The following is an 18,966-nucleotide window of genomic DNA, read 5'->3' as shown; positions in this document are numbered from 1 at the left end:
TGAGCACAAGGGTGGGTAGGGAGTGTGAGTGAGTGTGTCAAGCATGCACACGAGGGTGGGTGCGGAGTGTGAGTGTGTCAGGCGTGCGTATGAGGGCGGGTGGAGTGTGAGTGTGTTGGGCGTGCACACGAGGGTGGGTGGAGTGTGAGTGCGTGTGTCGGGCGAGCACACGAGGGTGGGTGGAGTGAGTGTGTCAGGCGTGAGCACGAGGGTGGGTAGGGAGTGTGAGTGAGTGTGTCAGGCATGCACACGAGGGTGGGTGCGGAGTGTGAGTGTGTCAGGCGTGCGTATGAGGGCGGGTGGAGTGTGAGTGTCGGGCGTGCACACGAGGGTGGGTGGAGTGTGAGTGCGTGTGTCGGGCGAGCACACGAGGGTGGGTGGAGTGAGTGTGTCAGGCGTGAGCACGAGGGTGGGTAGGGAGTGTGAGTGAGTGTGTCAGGCGTGCACATGAGGGTGGGCGGAGTGTGAGTGAGTGTGTCAGGCGTGCGCATGAGGGTGGAGTGGAGTGTGTGTCAGGCATGCGCACGAGGGTGGGTGGAGTGGAGTGAGTGTCAGGCGTGCACATGAGGTTGGGTGGAGTGGAGTGAGTGTGTCAGGCGTGCACACGAGGGTGGGTGGAGTGTGAATGAGTGTGTCAGGCGTGCGCATGAGGGTGGGCGGAGTGTGAGTGAGTGTGTCAGGCGTGCACATGAGGGTGGGCGGAGTTTGAGTGAGTGTGTCAGGCGTGTGCATGAGGGTGGAGTGGAGTGTGTGTCAGGCATGCGCACTAGGGTGGGTGGAGTGGAGTGAGTGTGTCAGGCGTGCGCATGAGGGTGGGTGGAGTGAGTGTGTCAGGTGTGCACACGAGGGTGGGTGGAGTGTGAGTGAGTGTGTCAGGCATGCACATGAGGTTGGGTGGAGTGGAGTGTGTGTCAGGCGTGCACACGAGGGTGGGCGGAGTGTCAGTGTGTGTCAGGCGTGCACACGAGGGTGGGCGGAGTGTGAGTGAGTGTGTCAGGCGTGCACACGAGGGTGGGTGGAGTGAGTGTGTCAGACGTGCACACGAGGGTGGGTGGAGTGGAGTGAGTGTGTCAGGCGTGCACACGAGGGTGGGTGGAGTGGAGTGAGTGTGTCAGGCCTGCGCATGAGGGTGGGTGGAGTGAGTGTGTCAGGCGTCCACACAAGGGTGGGTGGAGTGGAGTGAGTGTGTCAGGCGTGCGCATGAGGGTGGGCGGACTGTGAGTGTGTGTCAGGCATGCACACGAGGGTGGGCGGAGTGTGAGTGAGTGTGTCAGTCGTGCGCATGAGGGTGGAGTGGAGTGTGTGTCAGGCATGCGCACGAGGGTGGGTGGAGTGTGAGTGAGTGTGTCAGGCGTGCACACTAGGGTGGGTGGAGTGGAGTGAGTGTCAGGCGTGCACACGAGGGTGGGTGGAGTATGAGAGTGTGTCAGGCATGCACACGAGGACGGGCAGAGTGTGAGTGAGTGTGTCAGGCGTGCGCATGAGGGTGGAGTGGAGCGAGTGTGTCAGGCGTGCACACGAGGGCGGGTGGAGTGGAGTGAGTGTCAGGCGTGCACACGAGGGTGGGCGGAGTGTGAGTGACTGTGTCAGGCGTGCGCATGAGGGTGGAGTGGAGTGAGTGTGTCAGGCGTGCACACGAGGGTGGGTGGAGTGTGAGTGAGTGTGTCAGGCGTGCACACGAGGGTGGGTGGAGTGTGAGTGAGTGTGTCAGGCGTGCACACGAGGGTGGGCGGAGTGTGAGTGAGTGTGTCAGGCGTGCACATGAGGGTGGGTGGAGTGTGAGTGAGTGTGTCAGGCGTGCACACGAGGGTGGGCGGAGTGTGAGTGAGTGTGTCAGGCGTGCGCATGACTGCGTGCGGTGCGTGTGCAGGCGCGTGCCGGGCGGCCCACGTGGCCCGTGCCCCGAGGCCCGGGTGAGGGGCGCGGCGCAGCGGGGCCCGGGCCGAGCGGCCCCGCCTCGCGGGCTGCCGGGGGGGGGGGGGAGCAGCCAATGGCTGGCGGTGCCGGCCCCCGCCAATAGGCGCCGAGGCGGTATTTGCATAGCGGTGACGTCGGCGCGGCGGCCAATGGGCGGGCGGCGTGTGTGAGCGCCGCTCATTTGCATGTGAATGACTCGGGGCGGCGGCAGCCAATGGGGCGGCGGGGGCCGTGGGGCCCGCGTGACGCGGGGGGGCGGGGGCCGCCCTTGTTCCCAGGCGGGGCCGGGCCGGGCCGGGCCGGGACAAGCGGCGACAGGCGGCGGGTGCCCGGCAACGGCGACAGGCGGAGACCCCCCCGCGCGGCCCCGCCCCGCGCGCGCGCCCCCGCCGGAGAGGCGCCCCCGGCCGGCAGGGGGCGGGGGGGGCATGCGCGCCCCCGCCGCCCCCGCGCGATGTTCTCCACGGAGCGGCCCCCGGCAGCGCTGCCCCCCCCGCCGCGGCGGGCGCTCGGCATGTTCGGTCAGTGGCGCGGGAGGGCCCGAGAGCTGCCCCCGCCCGAGCCCCGCCGGCAGCCCCGGGGCGGGGGGCAGGAGCGGGGCCCCTCCCCTCCCGGGGTCCTGGGGGGGGCAGGAGCGGGGTGTGGGACCCCTCCCGTCTGGGGGGCACCAGGTCCTGTGGGGGGGCACTAGCTGGGGGGCAGGAGCGGGGCGCGGGACCCCTCCCCTGTGGGGGGCACTAGCTGGGGGGCAGGAGCGCGGCGCGGGGCCCCTCCCCTCTGGGGGGCACCAGGTCCTGTGGGGGGGCACTAGCTGGGGGGCAGGAGTGGGATGCGGGGCCCCTCCCCTCTGGGGGGCACCAGGTCCTGTGGAGGGGCACTAGCTGGGGGGCAGGAGCGCGGCGCGGGGCCCCTCCCCTCTGGGGGGCACCAGGTCCTGTAGGGGGGGCACTAGCTGGGGGGCAGGAGCGGGACGCGGGACCCCTCCCCTCTGGGGGGCACCAGGCCCTGTGGGGAGGGGCACTAGCTGGGGGGCAGGAGTGGGATGCGGGGCCCCTCCCCTCCCGGGGTCCTGGGGGGGGCAGGAGCGGGGCGCGGGACCCCTCCCCTCTGGGGGGCACCAGGCCCTGTGGGGAGGGGCACTAGCTGGGGGGCAGGAGTGGGATGCGGGGCCCCTCCCCTCTGGGGGGCACCAGGTCCTGTGGGGGGGCACTAGCTGGGGGGCAGGAGCGTGGCGTGGGGCCCCTCCTCTCTGGGGGGTACCAGGTCCTGTAGGGGGGGCACTAGCTGGGGGGCAGGAGCGGGACGCGGGACTCCTCCCCTCTGGGGGGCACCAGGTCCTGTGGGGAGGGGCACTGGCTGGGGGGCCGGAGTGGGACGCGGGGCCCCTCCCCTCTGGGGGGCACCAGGTTCTGTGGGGAGGGGCACTAGTGGGGGGCAGGAGCGGGACGCGGGGCCCCTCCCCTCTGGGGGGCACCAGGTTCTGTGGGGAGGGGCACTAGTGGGGGGCAGGAGTGGGACGCGGGGCCCCTCCCCTCTGGGGGGCACCAGGTCCTGTGGGGAGGGGCACTGGCTGGGGGGCAGGAGCGGGACGTGGGGCTTCTCCCCTCTGGGGGGCACCAGGTCCTGTGGGGAGGGGCACTGGCTGGGGGGCAGGAGCGGGACGCGGGGCCCCTCCCCTCTGGGGGGCACCAGGTCCTGTGGGGGGGCACTAGCTGGGGGGCAGGAGCGCGGCGCGGGGCCCCTCCCCTCTGGGGGGCACCAGGCCCTGGGGGGGGCACTAACTGGGGGGCAGGAGCGGGACGCGGGGCCCCTCCCCTCTGGGGGGCACCAGGTCCTGTGGGGAGGGGCACTGGCTGGGGGGCAGGAGCGGGACGTGGGGCTCCTCCCTTCTGGGGGGCACCAGGTCCTGTGGGGGGGGGCAGGAGTGGGATGCGAGGCCCCTCCCCTCTGGGGGGCACCAGGTCCCATCCAGATCCATGGTTGGAGGCTGGCTTGGGGGTGCCAGGAATGGGATGCGAGGCTCCTCTCTGGGGCACTGGCCCCGATCCAGCCCTAGGGCAGTGGCTAAACATTTGGGTCACAGGTGTCGGGTTCGGGGACCAGCTGAGCTGGTGCCAGCCCCCGAGTCTGAATTAACTTCCCAGCGCAGATCTGCCCCTCGCCTGCCAGGTGCAGCACGCAGGACCCCTGGGTTCTCTCCCGCCCTCTGGAGAGGGGGTCTGGTGGTTAGAGTGAGGGGAAGGGGGGCTGGGAGCCAGGACTCCTGGGTTCTTTCCTGGCTGTGGGAGGGGAGTGAGTGGAGTGAGGAGGGGGGCTGGGAGCCTGGACTCCTGGGTTCTCTCTCTGGCTGTGGGAGGGGAGTGAGTGGAGTGAGGAGGGGGGCTGGGAGCCAGGACTCCTGGGTTCTCTCTCTGGCTGTGGGAGGGGAGTGAGTGGAGTGAGGAGGGGGGCTGGGAGCCAGGACTCCTGGGTTCTCTCTCTGGCTGGCTGTGTGACCTTGACCAGTGCCTCAGGTTTCCTGCCTGACCCTGCTGTGGGGCATTGTGCTCTCTTGGTGGTGACACCTTTTGGGGGGTGTGGGTCTGTGCCCCCCATAGCCCCTTAGACCCATCCTCGGTTGGAGTTTGGCACCATTGTGGGGGACAGGGAGCAGTGACGTGACCCCCTGAGGCTGGGGGGTGCAGCGACACCCCCCCCCCGCTGAAATCCTCTCCCATCCTGCCCCCCCCCCGCGGGGGATGTGGTCACCGGCCGGAGAACAGGAAGGCAGCGCCGGCTTCCCGGCAGCGCCCCACCACCAGCCACTTAAGGGCTTTAATAATTGAGTTAGCCGCGCACGCGCCCTGCTCCTGGGCCGGGGGGAGCGCCCGGGCCACCGGCAGGCCAGGAGGCTGGGCAGGATCCACGGGCCGGGCAGTGAGGCTGGGGTAGGAGGTGGGCTGCTTCCCTGGCAGGTGGCTGGGGCTATGATGCTGTGTCGTGGGGGGTGGCTGTGGCATGCTGCCTCCTTGCCTGTGGGGAGATCCCCGCCGTGGCACAGGCAGCTGGAGGGTGGGCACCACATAGCTGGGGCTGCAGCCGGGCGTGTCCGGCCTGCCCGTGTGTGTGCTGGGGCCTATGGGGGCTGTGCCCAGGCAGTGATCAGGGTGGGGCCTGAACAGGCAGGTGTGGGGGGCAGCCTGGGGTCTCACTGGTGGGACGCGGAGGTTGTTGCGTTCGGGAGTCTGGCAGCACTTTGTGTGATGCAGGTTGGGCAAGACTCGGGTTGCCGTGGTGTGTTACAGGATGTCCTGGTGTATTTGTGTTTGCGGAGCTGCGTTGCACTGCAGGATGGGGTGTGTTGTGCTATGTTGCATGGCTGTATAGCGTTCCAGTGTGTGCATGTTGCAGGATGTGGTACAGCTCTGTGTGTGTAAGGGCTGTGATGGGTTGTAGGACATTGTGTTGTGCTGTTGTGTGTGTTTCTGTGCTGCTGCACGTGTTGCTCTGTGCTGGAGTGTGTGGCAGGGCCGCAGGTGCTGTGTGTGGTTGTGTGCCTGCCCCCCCCCCCCCAAGTGCTGCTCAGCCTGAGAGGCCCAGCGGGGAGGGGATCTGCTGGGAATGGAGCTGGGGGGGGGACATAGTGCTGCGTGTTTTCCTCGTCCTGCGCTCTGAGCTACCCCCTCCGGGGAGTGGCGTGGGGTGATGCCCTACTCTGGGGGGCTCCCCTCACTGCATACATCCCTGGGCTTGGCAGTCGTTGTGGGTCAAAGCAGAGTCCCCACGCCTGCCCTCCCCTCCTACAGCCTGTACCTCGGGGGCTCCTCCCCTCGTTCAGCCCCAGCTGGTGGGGAGGGTGCAAAGGGAAACTCCTGAGTCCTCCTCCATTGCTGGGAGTATGGGGGGCCATCTGAGCATGGGGGAAGGCCAGGGAGCCCCAATACTGGGGGTACGGTATAGGGCAGAGTGACCCAGGCGGAGAGAACCCAGGCGTCCTGGCTCCCAGTCCCTCCTGCTCTAACCCACCAGACCCTACTCCCCTCCCAGAACTGGGGAGAGAACCCAGGAGTCCTGGCTGTGTGTTTAACCCTTTGCCTGCTCTCTCCCTTCCAGTCTGGACCAACGTGGAGCCGCGCTCTGTGGCCGTGTTCCCGTGGCACTCCCTTGTGCCCTTCCTGGCCCCCAGCCAGCCGGACTCCTCCCTCCAGCCCAGCGAGGGGCAGCAGCCTGTCAATCACCCCCCGGTGTCCAATCAGAACAAAGGTGAGGGTGGGGCAACCCCATGTGGGCCACGTGAGGAGGGCCGGGGGAGGGGCTGTGAGCCAGCCCAGCTCCTTGCCAGCACAGGGGAGCTGCTGTCTTTTGTGTGTGACCCACCAAAATGGTTCCTGTGCAGCAAGCAAGGAGTGAAGCCAGCAGGAGAGTGCGGGCTGTTGCATTTCAGTGTGACCCACAAAAATGGCCCCTGCTTTGCTGCTGGTGGTGGGAGATGGGCATCCTTTGTGTTTCAGTGTGACCCACAAAAAGGGCCCCTCTCTGTCTGGCGTGTTCTCATGGGCTGTTGCTCTTGATCTTTGCCCCCACCAGAGCCTCCAGAATCAGCGGCCATTGCCCATGACCTCCCGGGGGCGGTGGCGGGGGCTGAGCTGGGGGCTTCCCGCCCCAACAGTCCAGCCTCAGCCCCCCAGGCCACGGCAGCGGTTGGAGGGGGAGAGGGCCCCTCCCAGCTCGAGGACGAGGCCCTGGGACCCCCAAGGCTGGACAGCGAGACAGAGAGTGACCACGATGACCCGTGAGTGGGGGAGGGGTTGAGGGACATGGGGCTAGTGTGAGGGGGATGGGGAGGAAGGGGGCTGGCACGGGGGGGGGCTGGGGTTGGTGTGGGGGTTCGGGTGGGGATGGTGCTGGTGGGGGTTACGAGAGGGATAAGGGCACATGGGGCTGGTGCAAGGGGGATGGGGGACAGGGAGCTGGCACAGGGGACATGAGGCTGGTGCAGGGGTTTGAGGAGAATAGGGTACGTGGGGCTGGTGGGGGAGTAAGGAGGGTTGTTTGGGGGCACATGGTCAGGGCTGGCAGGGGGACATGGGTTGGGGGATTCGGGCTTGTGGGGTGGAGGCAGGGGTAGGGTTGGGGGTGCGATGTGGGGGGATCTGGGTCAGGGACCAGGCTGGGGGGAGGTTGGGGAGGGGTCAGGGACATGGCGGGATCGAGGGGCAGCAGGGTTATAAGAGTGACGCCCACCCCCCACAGGTTCCTGTCGATCGTGTCCCCCGAGATCCAGCTCCCTCTGCAGCCTGGGAAGCGCCGGACACAGTCGCTGAGTGCCCTGCCCAAGGACCGAGACTCCTCCTCCGAGAAGGATGGGCGCAGCCCCAACAAGGTGAGCGAGACTGTCCCCCCCGCCGTGTGCATGGAACAGCCCAGAGAGACCTGCCCCCCCATCCCTGTGGATGGAATGGTACAGAGAGAAGTGTTCCTGCCCCCCCCGCAATACTGTGTGCGTGGAACAGCCCAGAGAGACCAGCTCGACCCCCACCCCTGTGCATGGAGTGGTACAGAGACAAGTGCTCCTGCCCTCCCCCCCAGTGTTGTGTGCATGGAACAGTCCAGAGAGACTTGCACCTCCCCAAGGCCGAGTGTATTATCCCCTACCTGGAATGCAGCACAAGAATCACCCCCCCTTTAATTCCCACATAGAATGCGCCACAAGACCTCATGCGGCCCCCCTCCATCTGGAATGCTCCATTTTAATCCCTCTCCATCCAAATGGAATGCTCCACAAGAACTCACCAGCCCCCTTCATCCCCCACATGGAATGTGCCATGAGAACTCGCTGCTCCCTTTATTTAATACATGGAACACTCCATGAGGCTCCCCCATAGCGCCCCTCCCTGCGGGAGGAATATGATTGGCTGCGAGTGTGTTGCTTGTTTGCATACTGACGCCTCCCCTAGACCCCCCCAGCCTCCCAGTAGGAGGGATCTGATTGGCTGTGGGTGCTTTGTTCGTTTGCATACTGACCCCTCCCTGTCCTGCAGCGGGAGAAGGACCATATCCGGCGGCCCATGAACGCCTTCATGATCTTCAGCAAGCGGCACCGGGCACTGGTGCACCAGCGGCACCCGAACCAGGACAACCGCACCGTGAGCAAGATCCTGGGCGAGTGGTGGTACGCGCTGGGACCCAAGGAGAAGCAGAAGTACCATGACCTGGCCTTCCAGGTGCGGGCACGAGTGTCGGCAGGGGGTGCTGTGCTGCGGGGGGGGTCAATGTGGGGGTTGGGGGCCCAGCATTGGGGTCAGCGGGGGGGAGGTGGGTATGGGGACACGGTGCTGCGGGGGGACAGCAAGGGGGTCGGGGGCCCAGCATTGGGGTCAGCAGGGGAGCGGGGAGGTGGGTATGGGGACACGGTGCTGCAGGGGGACAGCGAGGGGGTCGGGGGCCCAACTTTGGGGTCAGCGGGGGGGGAGGTGGGCAGGGGGACACTTTGCTGCAGGTGGGGGGCTCGGGGGCCAGTGACTCAGGCAAGGGGGAGTCGGGGATCGGGTGGGCGGGAGGCTCGGGGGGACAGTGGGGCGCCCCCTAACCTGGTTTGTGCACAGGTGAAGGAGGCACACTTCAAGGCGCATCCCGACTGGAAGTGGTGTAACAAGGACCGGAAGAAGTCGAGCTCGGACGCCAAGCCCTCGGCACCGGGGCCTGGCGGGGGCCCCAAGGAGGCGCGGGAGCGAAGCATGTCGGAGACAGGCACGGCTGCTGTGCTGGGAGGTGAGACCCCCCCTTCCCTTTCCCCCCGTGGGGCTCTCCCCACAGCCAGCTCAGCCCCTCTTCTCCTCCTGTAGCCTCCTCGGAGATCCCGGCGCTGGCAGGGCCAGAGGGCAAGGCAGGGGCCACAGGGCACGTGCCTGGGGAGCGGCTGATCCACGTGCAGGGGGCTGGGGCGCAGCGGCCCCGGGCCTTCTCCCACAGTGGGGTGCACGGGCTGGATGCCGGAGAGCGGGACAGCCAGGCGCTGCAGGAGCTCACGCAGGTACCGGGGGGCTGGGAGTTTGGGGGACAAGCTGGGGGCTCATGGTGGATTGGGGTCTGGGTGGGGAGACTGTGTCTGGGTGGGGGGCCGTGCTGGGCAGGGGAATGGGATCCCTGACGGGGCAGAGGTTCGGGGGGCTGGGTGGGGGCCGTGCTGGGAGGAGGTTTGGAGGTCCGGGGGGGGCCCTGCTGGGAGGAGGTTCGGGGGGCTGGGTGGGGGCCCTGCCGGGAGGAGGTTTGAGAGGGGCTGGGTGGGGGGGCCGTGCCGGGAGGAGGTTCGGGGGAGTCCGGGGGGGGCCCTGCGGGGAGGAGGTTCGGGGGGCTGGGTGGGGGGGCCCTGCTGGGAGGAGGTTCGGGGGTCTGGGTGGGGGCCATTCGGGGAGCAGGTGCAGAGCTCCCAGTGCTCAGTCGCTCCCTGCGCTGTTGCAGGTCTGTTCCGGCCCGTCGCCCTGCCCCGCTGGGAAGGGGCAGCAGGGGGGGCCGGGCCCCTCGGGGGCCCCATTCGCAGCACCAGCTGACGGCCCCCGGCCCCCCCTGCTGCCGCCGGCGCCCCCCCCTGCCCGCTGCCAGCGCCTGGCCAGCGAGGACATGACGAGCGACGAGGAACGCATGGTCATCTGCGAGGAGGAGGGGGACGATGATGTCATCGGTGAGCCCCCCCGTGGCCACGCCCCCTCCACCCGTGTCTTCCCTGGCACAGCTCCGCGGGGGCGGGGCCTTGGGGTGTCACTGACTCTGCCCCTCCTGTCCCCCAGCAGACGACGGGTTCAACCCGCCCGACATCGACCTGAAGTGCAAGGAGCGAGTGACAGACAGTGAGAGCGAGATCTCCTCGGGCGAGGAGCCCGACGGCCAGGTGGGGGCTGGGGGGCAGGGGGAGGCAGTGGGGCTGTGTGGGGGTTGATGGGGGGCAGGGAGAGGCAGTGGGGTTGTGTGTGGGTTGATGGGGGGCAGGGAGCGGCTGTGTGGGGGTTGATGGCAGGGAGAGGCAGTGGGGCTGTGTGAGGGTTGATGGGGGGCAGGGAGAGGCAGTGGGGTTGTGTGGGGGTTGATGGGGGGCAGGGAGCGGCTGTGTGGGGGTTGATGGGGGGCAGGGGGAGGCAGTGGGGCTGTGTGGGGGTTGATGGGGGGCAGGGGGAGGCAGTGGGGCTGTGTGGGGGTTGATGGCAGGGAGAGGCAGTGGGGCTGTGTGAGGGTTGATGGGGGGCAGGGAGAGGCAGTGGGGTTGTGTGGGGGTTGATGGGGGGCAGGGAGCGGCTGTGTGGGGGTTGATGGGGGGCAGAGGGAGGCAGTGGGGCTGTGTGGGGGTTGATGGGGGGCAGGGGGAGGCAGTCGGGCTGTGTGGGGGTTGATGGGGGGCAGGGAGAGGCAGTGGGGCTGTGTGAGGGTTGATGGGGGGCAGGGAGCGGCTGTGTGAGGGTTGATGGGGGGGCAGGGAGAGGCAGTGGGGTTGTGTGGGGGTTGATGGGGGGCAGGGAGCGGCTGTGTGGCGGTTGATGGCAGGGAGAGGCAGTGGGGCTGTGTGGGGGTTGATGGGGGGCAGGGGGAGGCAGTGGGGCTGTGTGGGGGTTGATGGGGGGCAGGGAGAGGCAGTGGGTCTGTGTGGGGGTTGATGGGGGCAGGGGATGGCAGTGGGGCTGTGTGGGGGTTGATGGCAGGGAGAGGCAGTGGGGCTGTGTGAGGGTTGATGGGGGGCAGGGAGAGGCAGTGGGGTTGTGTGGGGGTTGATGGGGGGCAGGGAGCGGCTGTGTGGCGGTTGATGGCAGGGAGAGGCAGTGGGGCTGTGTGGGGGTTGATGGGGGGCAGGGGGAGGCAGTGGAGTTGTGTGGGGGTTGATGGGGGGCAGGGAGAGGCAGTGGGGGTTGATGGGGGGCAGGGGGAGGCAGTGGGGCTGTGTGGGGGTTGATGGCAGGGAGAGGCAGTGGGGCTGTGTGGGGGTTGATGGGGGGCAGGGAGCGGCTGTGTGGGGGTTGATGGCAGGGAGAGGCAGTGGGGCTGTGTGGGGGTTGATGGGGGGCAGGGAGAGGCAGTGGGGTTGTGTGGGGGTTGATGGGGGGCAGGGAGAGGCAGTGGGGGTTGATGGGGGGCAGGGGGAGGCAGTGGGGCTGTGTGGGGGTTGATGGCAGGGAGAGGCAGTGGGGCTGTGTGGGGGTTGATGGGGGGCAGGGAGCGGCTGTGTGGGGGTTGATGGCAGGGAGAGGCAGTGGGGCTGTGTGGGGGTTGATGGGGGGCAGGGGGAGGCAGCAGAGCTGTGTGGGTCAGTACCTAACCTCCCCCCGTGTCTCTCTCTGCCCCCAGGGCTTTGGGCGGAAGCTCTTCTCCCCGGTGATCCGCTCCCCACCACTGCCACCCTCCTCGGGTGCCTTCGCTCCCTGCCGCCCACCAGCCCCCCCTGAGCTAGACCTGCCCCACGGCCCCGCCCAGCCCTACAGCCCCTTCCCGCTGGCGCTTGGCCCTTTCAAGGCCCAGGACTCACGGGGGCCCCGGCCCCCCGCCCCTCCGCCTGCCAAACGCCCTGAGCCAGCCACCCCCTACCGCCGGAAGCGGGCTGACAGCGCCGGGGGGGCTGAGCCGGGCGCCGCTGGGCCCTCGGTCATCTCCTCCCCGGGGGGGGTGCTGCAGGCGCTGGTGCTGCCGGAGCCGGGGCGCCTGTCTGCGGGCACCGTGCTGGTGCCCGCCCCCTCGCTCAGCAGCTGCGGGGGGGCGCCGGGCCTGGCGCGCACCGCCTCCACCGTGGTCACCAACGTGGTGAAGCCGGTCAGTAGCACCCCTGTGCCCATCGCCAGCAAGCCCTTCCCCCGGGGGGCGGGCGAGGGCGGGCCCCTGCTCAGTCCCCCGCCCCTGGAGCCAGCCCCGCCGCCCCTGGCCGTGCTGGGGGGTGCCAAGCCGGAGGCCGTGTCTGTGGGTCGCATCGGCCTGCTCTACGCCGACAAGAAGCCCCCGCCTGCCGCCAGCCAGGCCCCGTCCCCCCACGTGGTGGTCGGGCCGATGAGCAAGGTCCCAGCGGCCCCGGGAAACATGGTGACCAACCTGCTGGTGGGGCAGGCAGGGGGCACGGCGTCCGGGCCGGCTCCCGTGACCGTGTTGCCGCCACAGCCCTCGGTGCAATTCATTACCCAGAACCCCCCGGGGGCCGGCCCCAATGGGCCGGTGCCCCTGGGCATCCTGCAGCCCCAAGGCCTCCTGTCGGGGGCGCCAGGCAAGGCTGGGGGCATCACCCAGGTGCAATACATCCTGCCCACCCTGCCCCAGCAGCTGCAGGTGGCTGGGGGCAAGGGGTCAGGGGCTGGAACCGCCAGCATCCACTTCACCCTGCCCCCCACCAGCAGCAAGGTCCTCGCCACCGCGCCCCACGGCCTGCCCATCCTCCAGCCCGGGCCCGGCAGCGCCAGCACCGCCGTCACCGTCGTCTCCACCGCGCCCAAAGGTGAGGGGGGTGCCAGCCCCAGGGTCTGGCTGGTGTATGGGGTGGGGGAGGGGCAGGGGACTTGTTGGCTTCGGGGTGGGGGATGGGGTGGGGGAGCTGGCTGGTGCGTGGGATGAGGCAGGGACTCCCCCACTGCCCTGATGCGCCCCCGTTTCCCCTCCAGCCCAGTCGGTGTCTCCGGTGCAGGCCCCGGGCCCCGGCGGCTCGGCCCACCTGGTGCAGGGGAAGGTGCTGGTGCCTGTGGCAGCCCCCCAGGTGACGGTGCGGTCCGGGGGTGGGGCCGGCCCGATGGCCCAGGTGGCGCCGCCCTTCGGCGTGCCCCTGCAGAACGGATCCCAGCCCGCCAGCAAGGTGAGTGTGTGTCTGTGCCGGGGCGGGGAGGGGGCGGCTTGGGGGTCTTTCTAACCCCCCTGCTCTGCCCCCCAGATCATCCAGCTGACGCCACTGACCCCCGCGCCGAACAGCGCTGCCCTAGCGCCCCCCCTGAGCCCCGCCACGGCCCTCGTGGGACCCCACAGCCAGGCCCAGAAGGTGCTGCTGCCCTCCTCCACCAGGTAGGGACCGGGGCAGTTGGGGGGCAGGGCTCCGTGTCCCCCCCGCCTGCCAGTAACGCTTCCCTCTCTCTGCCCAGGATCACCTATGTGCAGTCCACAGGCGGGCACCAGCTGGCCCTGGGCACCTCGGCCTCCCCCTCGCAGGCTGCCGCCACCCCTGCCGCCACCTATGTGCAGGCCCCTGTGGGGCCGGCCCCCATGGCCCTGGGCTTCACGGCCATCGGGCCCAGCGGGCCGGCCATTGTGCAGCCGCTGCTCTCGGGTAAGAGTGGGACTGTGAGTGGGTGGGGGGGGGGTGATACACTCAATCCAGACCCCTGCTCCCCCCGTGTTTGGCAGGGCTGGCGTTGGTGTGTTGGTACCAGGGAGGGGCAGATAGTTGGGTCGGGGAAATGGTGGGGGGGTGGACGGGCTGGGACTGGGTTGGATGACCTGTGTGGGGCTGGTTTGGGGGCACAGGGGCTGGCAGCAGATGGTGGCAGGGGGCTGGGTTAGGGCTGCAGCCAAGGGGCTGGTGCCAGATGGGAGCAGGGTTTGGGGTGTGGGGCAGGGATGGTGCTGGATGGGGTCGGGCTGGGTTGGGGGTGTGGGGAATGGTGCTGGATGGGGTCAGGGAGCTGGGTTGGGAGCGCTGGGGGGGATGGTGCTGGGTTGGGGGGGGTGGCACTGGACGGGGTCAAGGGCGGGTCCGTTCGTCCGTCCGTCTCACCCTTGGCGTTTCTCTCCCCAGGGCAGAGCCCCCTGGTGGCCCCAGGGCAGGTGGGGGTTTCCCCGCTGCCCAGCCCTCAGCTGCCCCCCTCCTGCAGCGGCCCGGTGATCACGGCCATCTACCCCGGCCCCCCGAGCGCTGGCCCTGCCCCATCACCCGCCCACAGTCTCGTCTACAGCGTGGCCAGCCCCGCCCCTGCCCCCATCCTGCCCAAGGGGAGCAGTGCTGGCAGCCAGGGCACAATGGGGCCTGGACCCATGGGTATGAATGGGGCGGGGCTGGGCAGGGCCCCATTCATTCCCACTACATGCCCACAGAATGGGGGCGGGGCTATGGAACAGGGGGCTGGGCATGGCTTCACCCACATGGCCACAGAATGGGGGCAGGGCTATGGAACAGGGGGCGGGGCTGGTCAGGGCTCCACCCCTGTGGCTGCAGGATGGGGGCGGGGCTATGGAACAGGGGGTGGGGCTGGTCAGAGTTCCACCCACATGGCCACAGAATGGGGGCGGGGCTATGGAACAGGGGGCGGGGCATGGTCAGAGTTCCACCCACATGGCCACAGAATGGGGGCGGGGCAGGACCCCACATGTGTCCACAGAATGAGGGCGGGGCTATGGAACAGGGGGCGGGGCTGGTCAGGGCTCCACCCCCGTGGCCGCAGGATGGGGGCGGGGCTGGTCAGAAGGTGGGTGGGACAGAACAGGAGGCAGTTTGGCAGATCCCCAACCACATGGTTATGGAATGGGGGTGGGGCTGAGTAGGGCCAGATTCTTATGGCTGGGGGCAGAGTTATGGGGTGGGAGCAGGGTAGGCTCCTCCCTCATGGGTATGGAACTGGAGCTGGAGGTTTGTGGGGGGTGAGTGGGAAGTCCCTGTGGCCTCCCAACCCCCAATGACTCTCTCTCTCTCTCTCTCTCTCCCCCCCTCCCCACAGGGCCCCTCGCCTTCCCCCCAGGGCCTGCCCGGCCCCCCCGCCCCCCACCGAAGCCCCCCCAGAAGGTGAAGGCTGCCATCGCCAGCATCCCTGTGGGCTCCTACGAGTCGGCCCCGTCACCGGGCCCCACTCGGCCTCTGGGGGGGCAGCAGACGGAGCCCGGAGGGCCCCCCCGCATCCCCCGGGAGCTGGAGAGCCCCAGGGAGCCTCCAGAGCCGCCTGCCTCCTCCTCCCCGCCCCAGACCCCTCAGCCCAGGCCAGCTCCAGAGCCAGAGAACTGGGATGGGCACCCCCCCTCGCCCATGCCCCCCCAGCACCCATCGCCTGAGGCTGAGAGTGGTGAGGGCTGGAGCCAGCGGGAGGCAGCACCGGGGCCCAGTGAGGAACGAACACCCAGAGAGCCGGCAAGTGCCCCTGGAGCTGCCCTGGGGGCAAAGGGGCCCGAGACGGTGAGTGACCCCCCCCATCATTTCCCCACCCCGCCCACTGTCCCTTGGGGGGAAAGGGGCCTGAGACAGTGAGCAACCCCCCCATTATCTCTCTGCCCACCCTCCCACCTCCACCCACTGCCCCCTGGGGTCAAGGGGCCCGAGTCAGTAAGTGACCCACCCCCCTTCCCTCCTGTCTCCCATTACTCCCTGATCTCCCCCGAACTGCCCCCCTCAAGGCCTTTCCTGCCACTGGTGCTAACACTTCTCTCCCCTGCAGACCCCCCGGGGGCCTGTGTCTCCTGACTGGAGGGTCCCGGGTCCTGAGAGCCGCCCTGAAGCCCCAGCTCCCCCGGCTGGCCCCTCCTCGTCGTCTGCACTCAGCCCCACCCCTGCTGGCTCTGGGGATGGGTCCCGGGGGGCAGGTCCCACTCCCAGTGTGCCTGAGGGCCCAGAGCGCAAGGAGGGGGCGGGCGGCAAGAAGGTGAAGGTCCGGCCTCCGCCGCTGAAGAAAACCTTCGACTTGGTGGACAAGTGAGTGACGTGGGGGTCACTTGGGGTTGGGGCAGGGGCAGACACCTGTTGCCCCCATCTCAGAGGACTCTTGCTCCTGGGGTCAGGCTGGGGGGAGAGGAGGGGACCCCAGCATCCGGGAGAGCTGGTGCATGATGCGCCCCGCCCCTCCCCCAGCAGGGTTCTGTCCGAGGTGGATTTCGAGGAGCGATTCGCCGAGCTGCCCGAGTTCAAGCCCGAGGAGGTTCTGCCCTCGCCCACGCTGCAGTCCCTGGCCACCTCGCCCCGCGCCATCCTGGGCAGCTACCGCAAGAAACGCAAGAACTCCACCGGTGTGGGGGGTGACGGGGTGGGAGTGAGGGGCACCGGCACATGGGGGGGTGATGGGGTGGGAGTGAGGGGCACCGGCACGGGGGGGGGGGGGGGGGGCAGGAGTGAGGGGCACTGGCGCGCGGGGGGCTGGGGGTTGGGAGTGAGGGGCACCGGCGCGCGGGGAGCTGGGAGTGAGGGGCACTGGCGTGCAGGGGGCTGGGAGTGAGGGGCACTGGCACGGGGGGGGCTGGGGGGCAGGAGGGGCACTGGCGCGCGGGGAGCTGGGAGTGAGGGGCACCGGCACGGGGGGGGCTGGGGGGCAGGAGTGAGGGGCACTGGCGTGCAGGGGGCTGGAAGTGAGGGGCACCGGCACGCGGGGGGCTGGGAGTGAGGGTCACCGGCACGGGGGGGGCTGGGGGGCAGGAGTGAGGGGCACTGGTGCGTGGGGGGCTGGGAGTGAGGGGCACTGGCGCGCGGGGGGCTGGGGGTCGGGAGTGAGGCACAAGCAGGTCCAGGGGGGCAGAGGCCCCATGCAGGAGGGGATGGGGGACTCATTAACCCTTCGGCCTCCCCTAGACCTGGACTCCTCCACCGAGGACCCCATCTCGCCCAAGCGGAAGATGCGGCGCCGCTCGAGCTGCAGCTCAGAGCCCAACACGCCCAAGAGCGCCAAGTGCGAGGGCGACATCTTCACCTTCGACAAAACAGGTGAGGCCTGGGGGTGGGGCCTGGCCGGGGGGCGGAGCTGGAATGATGGGACGGGGATGGGTGTGGCCTGGAGGAAGGGGCGGGGCTCACCCTGGGGCAGGGCTGGTGGGAAGGGGTGGGGCTCACCCAGGGGCGGGGCTCCCTGGGGTGGGGGGTCGTTGCCAGCAGGAAGGGGCGGGGCAGAGGCTTATGGCCCCTCCCCCCCAGGCACGGAGGCGGAGGATGTGCTGGGGGAGCTGGAGTACGAGAAGGTCCCGTATTCGTCGCTGCGCCGGACCCTGGACCAGAGGCGGGCGCTGGTCATGCAGCTCTTCCAGGACCACGGCTTCTTCCCCTCAGGTCAGTGCTGCCAGGGGGTGCTGTGCTATGGGAATGGGGTGAGGGGGCTCCGTGGGGCAGGGAGCGGGGCAGGGGGCTCCATAGGGGCTGCCATAGGGTATCTTCTGGTGTAGTGTAGGGACAATTGTGGGCTCCTTGGTATGTTGAGTCCAGGAGTGGGGCAGGACCCCATGTCCCTGCTAGTTCCAGCCCCGGCAATTCTGTAGCCCAGCGTTGGGGGACGCAGGCATCTCCTTTGTGTCCTGTACCTAACTGCTGTGTGGCCCCCTCTTGGCCACTCCCCAGCGCTGGTGAGGGGTCCCCGCCAAACTGGCCCCCGCCCCACAGGGGCCACATCTCTGCGCTGGCGAGGGGTCCCTGTGGAACTGGCCTCTGCCCCACAGGGGCCACATCCCAGCGCCGGCGAGGGTTCCTTGTGGAACCAGCCCCCGTCCCACAGGGGCTGCGTCCTGGCGCCGGTGAGGGGTCACCCTGGAACCTGGCTCCACGTCACTGACGTGATGTCTCGTCTCCCGCAGCCCAGGCCACGGCCGCATTCCAGGCCCGCTACTCCGACATCTTCCCCACCAAGGTCTGCCTGCAGCTGAAGATCCGCGAGGTGCGGCAGAAAATCATGCAGTCGGCCACCCCCACAGAGCAAGCACCCAGCACACCCGAGCCGGGGGGCCCGGGCAGTGGCAGTGCCGCGGAGGGGCAGCCCCCAGAGCCTGTGCCCCCCCAGGACTCGGACCCAGGGGCGGAGGCTGGTGGCAGCACCAGCTGGGACAATAGCCAGATGTCTCCCCCGGGGGGTGCCGCAGGCAGCAGCAGATGAAGGGCCTTGAGCGGCACGGCTGGAAGCAAAGCATTCTGGGAGCTTCGCCCGCCTTCCTGCTACACCCTGGCCTGACTGGCTCCCCCAGGATGGTCCACTCCGCCATGGACTGCAGCGCCCCCCTGCACGGATGGTCTGTTCCACCACGGGCACCAGCGTCTGCCCCCCACAGCCAGGATGGTCTGCTCTGCCACAGGCACCAGCGCTTGCCCGCTCCTCAGCCGAGATGGTCTGCTCCACCATGGGCACCAGCACCTGCCCGCCCCTCAGCCGGGATGGTCTGCTCCGCCATGGGCACCAGTGCCTGCCCCCTACAGCCAGGGTGGTCTGCTCTGCCACGGGCACCAGCGCCTGCCCGCCTCTCAGCCAGGATGGTCTGCTCCGCTATGGGCACCATTGCCTGCTCCCCCCAGCCAGGATGGTCTGCTCCCCCATGGGCATCAGCGTCTGCCTCCCCCAGCCAGGATGGTCTGCTCCGCCACGGGTACCAGCACCTGCACCTCCCCACCCCCTCAGCCAGGATGGTCTGCTCCGCCATGGGCACCAGCACCTGCCCCCCACAGCCAGGATGGTCTGCTCCACCACAGGTGCTCCTGCTTCCCCCTCTGCCCCCAGCTGGGATGGTCTGCTCCGCTATACCAGTGGCTCTCCCCATCCCCATGGTGGCACCCAGACCCACCCATTGCAGGCTACTGGCCCCGCCTCTGTCACCGTGGGAACTGCGGGGGGGACATGAACACCTGCAAAGTGACGACTTTTAATAATGTTAAATATTTTGAGACCTGATGTGCTCCTGGCTTGTGTCAGCCTCTGCCTGCCAGGCTCCGCCCCCTGCTGTGCTGGGGGGGGAACTGTGCTGGGGGTGGGAACTGTGCTGGGCTCCGCCCCCTGCTGTGCTGGGGGTGAGGACAGGGCTGGGCTCCGCCCCCTGCTGTGCTGGGGGTGGGAACTGTGCCGGGCTCCACCCCCTGCCATGCTGGGGGTGGGAACTGTGCCGGGCTCCACCCCCTGCCATGCTGGGGGTGGGAACTGTGCCGGGCTCTGCCCCTTGATCCTCAAGCTGTCTAGGGGGCCAGCAATAAATCCAGGCTCTGTCCCCCAGCCATGGGCAGGGCGCCCCGGGAGCAAGTGGGGCAATAGGCCATGGGCCCCGCAGGGGCCCCCATTAGTTTTTGGCGGGTCCTTCAGTGCCAGCGAACACACCGGGAATGAGTGAAGGACCGATTGCCGAAGACCCCAGGCCCCCTCAGGGGCTCTGGCTTGGCCCAGCTGGTCCTCCTGCTCCAGGGGAGCTGGC

At 69.0% G+C, this 18,966-nt stretch overlaps 1 protein-coding gene across 7 annotated transcripts in view; it reads left to right on the top strand.

The window, feature by feature from the left end:
• Positions 1–18,455, top strand: part of CIC (capicua transcriptional repressor) — a 28,815-nt gene extending 10,360 nt beyond the window's left edge. For 3 of the 7 annotated variants that reach the window (XM_030543111.1, XM_030543113.1, XM_030543112.1), the window contains exons 3-20: positions 6,010–6,159; positions 6,484–6,688; positions 7,150–7,279; positions 7,938–8,120; positions 8,502–8,667; positions 8,742–8,929; positions 9,358–9,577; positions 9,684–9,784; positions 11,227–12,355; positions 12,519–12,706; positions 12,782–12,909; positions 12,987–13,171; positions 14,556–15,004; positions 15,264–15,517; positions 15,674–15,828; positions 16,385–16,516; positions 16,724–16,855; positions 17,374–18,455. In XM_030543111.1, the coding sequence (XP_030398971.1) occupies positions 6,010–6,159; positions 6,484–6,688; positions 7,150–7,279; positions 7,938–8,120; positions 8,502–8,667; positions 8,742–8,929; positions 9,358–9,577; positions 9,684–9,784; positions 11,227–12,355; positions 12,519–12,706; positions 12,782–12,909; positions 12,987–13,171; positions 14,556–15,004; positions 15,264–15,517; positions 15,674–15,828; positions 16,385–16,516; positions 16,724–16,855; positions 17,374–17,669 (4,391 nt within the window). In that variant the 3' untranslated portion in view covers positions 17,670–18,455. The other 4 variants (XM_030543115.1, XM_030543114.1, XM_030543116.1 and 1 more) reach the window with 4 other exon arrangements.
• The last annotated feature ends 511 nt before the right edge of the window (positions 18,456–18,966 follow it).

This window comes from Gopherus evgoodei, unplaced genomic scaffold (genome assembly GCF_007399415.2).
Source record: "Gopherus evgoodei ecotype Sinaloan lineage unplaced genomic scaffold, rGopEvg1_v1.p scaffold_31_arrow_ctg1, whole genome shotgun sequence".
NCBI lineage: Eukaryota > Metazoa > Chordata > Testudines > Testudinidae > Gopherus > Gopherus evgoodei.
This window is presented reverse-complemented; position numbering and strand designations above follow the sequence as displayed.